This window comes from Cyprinodon variegatus, unplaced genomic scaffold (genome assembly GCF_000732505.1).
Source record: "Cyprinodon variegatus isolate N-32 unplaced genomic scaffold, C_variegatus-1.0 Scaffold57, whole genome shotgun sequence".
NCBI classification, from domain to species: domain Eukaryota; kingdom Metazoa; phylum Chordata; class Actinopteri; order Cyprinodontiformes; family Cyprinodontidae; genus Cyprinodon; species Cyprinodon variegatus.
In genome coordinates, this window is record NW_015150510.1 from 558986 (window position 1) to 560408 (window position 1423).

Below are 1423 nucleotides of genomic sequence, written 5' to 3' on the forward strand. Positions count from 1 at the left end.
ATGATTTGCCAATGGAATGAGTAGATAATATTTACTTGAAATAAGACTATAAAATAGTTTTTTCTTATTTTAAAAGGAAATTGTCTTGTTCCATTGGCAAAGTGTCTTACTTACCTCCTCAAATCAAGGAAAAACACACTTATTTTAAGAAAAAATAACTTATTGAGATTTCTATTTTTTGCAGTGTGTAGGTTCTGTTTTTTTGGTCCTTCAATCCAAAGCAGACATACTAACCTGCACAGCACAGATATTTGTAAAAAACCTTCCAAAGTTTAGAGCAAAATATGTTTTCTGTGGCAGTAAACAGAGTAAATAGCAGGTTCTGTGTGGTTTTATTTTACCTACAATGTTAAGTTTAAGCTCTGTTCTTTGAGTTGGGATTAGGTTTAGAACTAAGGTGTTAATTCAGTTTAGGTTAGGATTAGTAAAGGGTTAGGCTTTATAAAAATAATGCAATTCAATGAAATGTCCCCCATATGACATGAAAATAAAGCTGTGTGTTTGTGTGTGTACTCCAGGCGTGCTGGTTATCGTCTTCAGCCTCTGCTGGGCCCCCTTCCACGTGGACCGCCTGATGTGGAGCTACATCACCTCCAAGCAGCATCAGATGATCTATGAAAAAGTCCACATCATCTCCGGGGTCTGCTTCTACCTGAGCTCCGCCGTCAACCCCATCCTCTACAACCTGATGTCGACCCGGTTCAGGGAGAGGTTTGGCCACATTACATGCCACGCCAAAGGCTGTCCGGCACGTTCACACTTTAAGATGAATCAGCGCAACACCTTGAACGAGGAGGTGCAGAACAGCAAGAATTGGACTAAGAGAGAGACCTTGAATTAATAAAAAAAAAAAAAAAGTTGCCAGAAATAAATTGGCAAAAGAAGTGAAAGAAGGAAGCGGGGGTCGGAATTGGACTTGACAGGGTTCGTTTATATGGTAATTTAATGAGCTCTGAAATCCTCTGGAGGATTCTGGGCTGACCACCACTGTCATCCAGGCTCCAAATTAGAGGATATCTTTTAGAAAGGAAAGTTTTTCCTCATACCAACAATTGGCTTTTAAGTTAAATCCTATTATAAGCATCAAAGCCCTCCTCTGGGCAAAAAAATCCAACCTGCACTGCGATGCATGTCTAATTCTATATCTATTTCTCACAATTATGGTCAAAAACACCCTGAATATGGGACATTAAACTAGTGACTTTTAATCTGACTCTGAATCAGAAGGCCTCAACTTGACTTGGTTTTCTTACACTTCACTTTGTGAAAGTTCTCCATCTCTTCTCAGCTTGAACCACTGATGTTTCTCTGAACTCTGACCTTTACTTTCCTCTCATGCGGTGAACGGTTCACTGCTTTTGGAAGCGTGCTGGGACTCATGCTTCATGACTATGAACGTTTTTAGCAGACACCTGCAGCGTTT

The 1423-nt window shown here is 40.0% G+C and overlaps 1 protein-coding gene across 1 annotated transcript in view; it reads left to right on the forward strand.

Moving 5' to 3' along the window:
* LOC107082601 (neuromedin-U receptor 1-like) overlaps positions 1–841 on the forward strand; it is an 11375-nt gene extending 10534 nt beyond the window's left edge. The window contains exon 4 of the mRNA XM_015371370.1: positions 519–841. Within this exon, the coding sequence (XP_015226856.1) occupies positions 519–841 (323 nt within the window). The remainder of the gene's footprint in view (positions 1–518) is intronic.
* The last annotated feature ends 582 nt before the right edge of the window (positions 842–1423 follow it).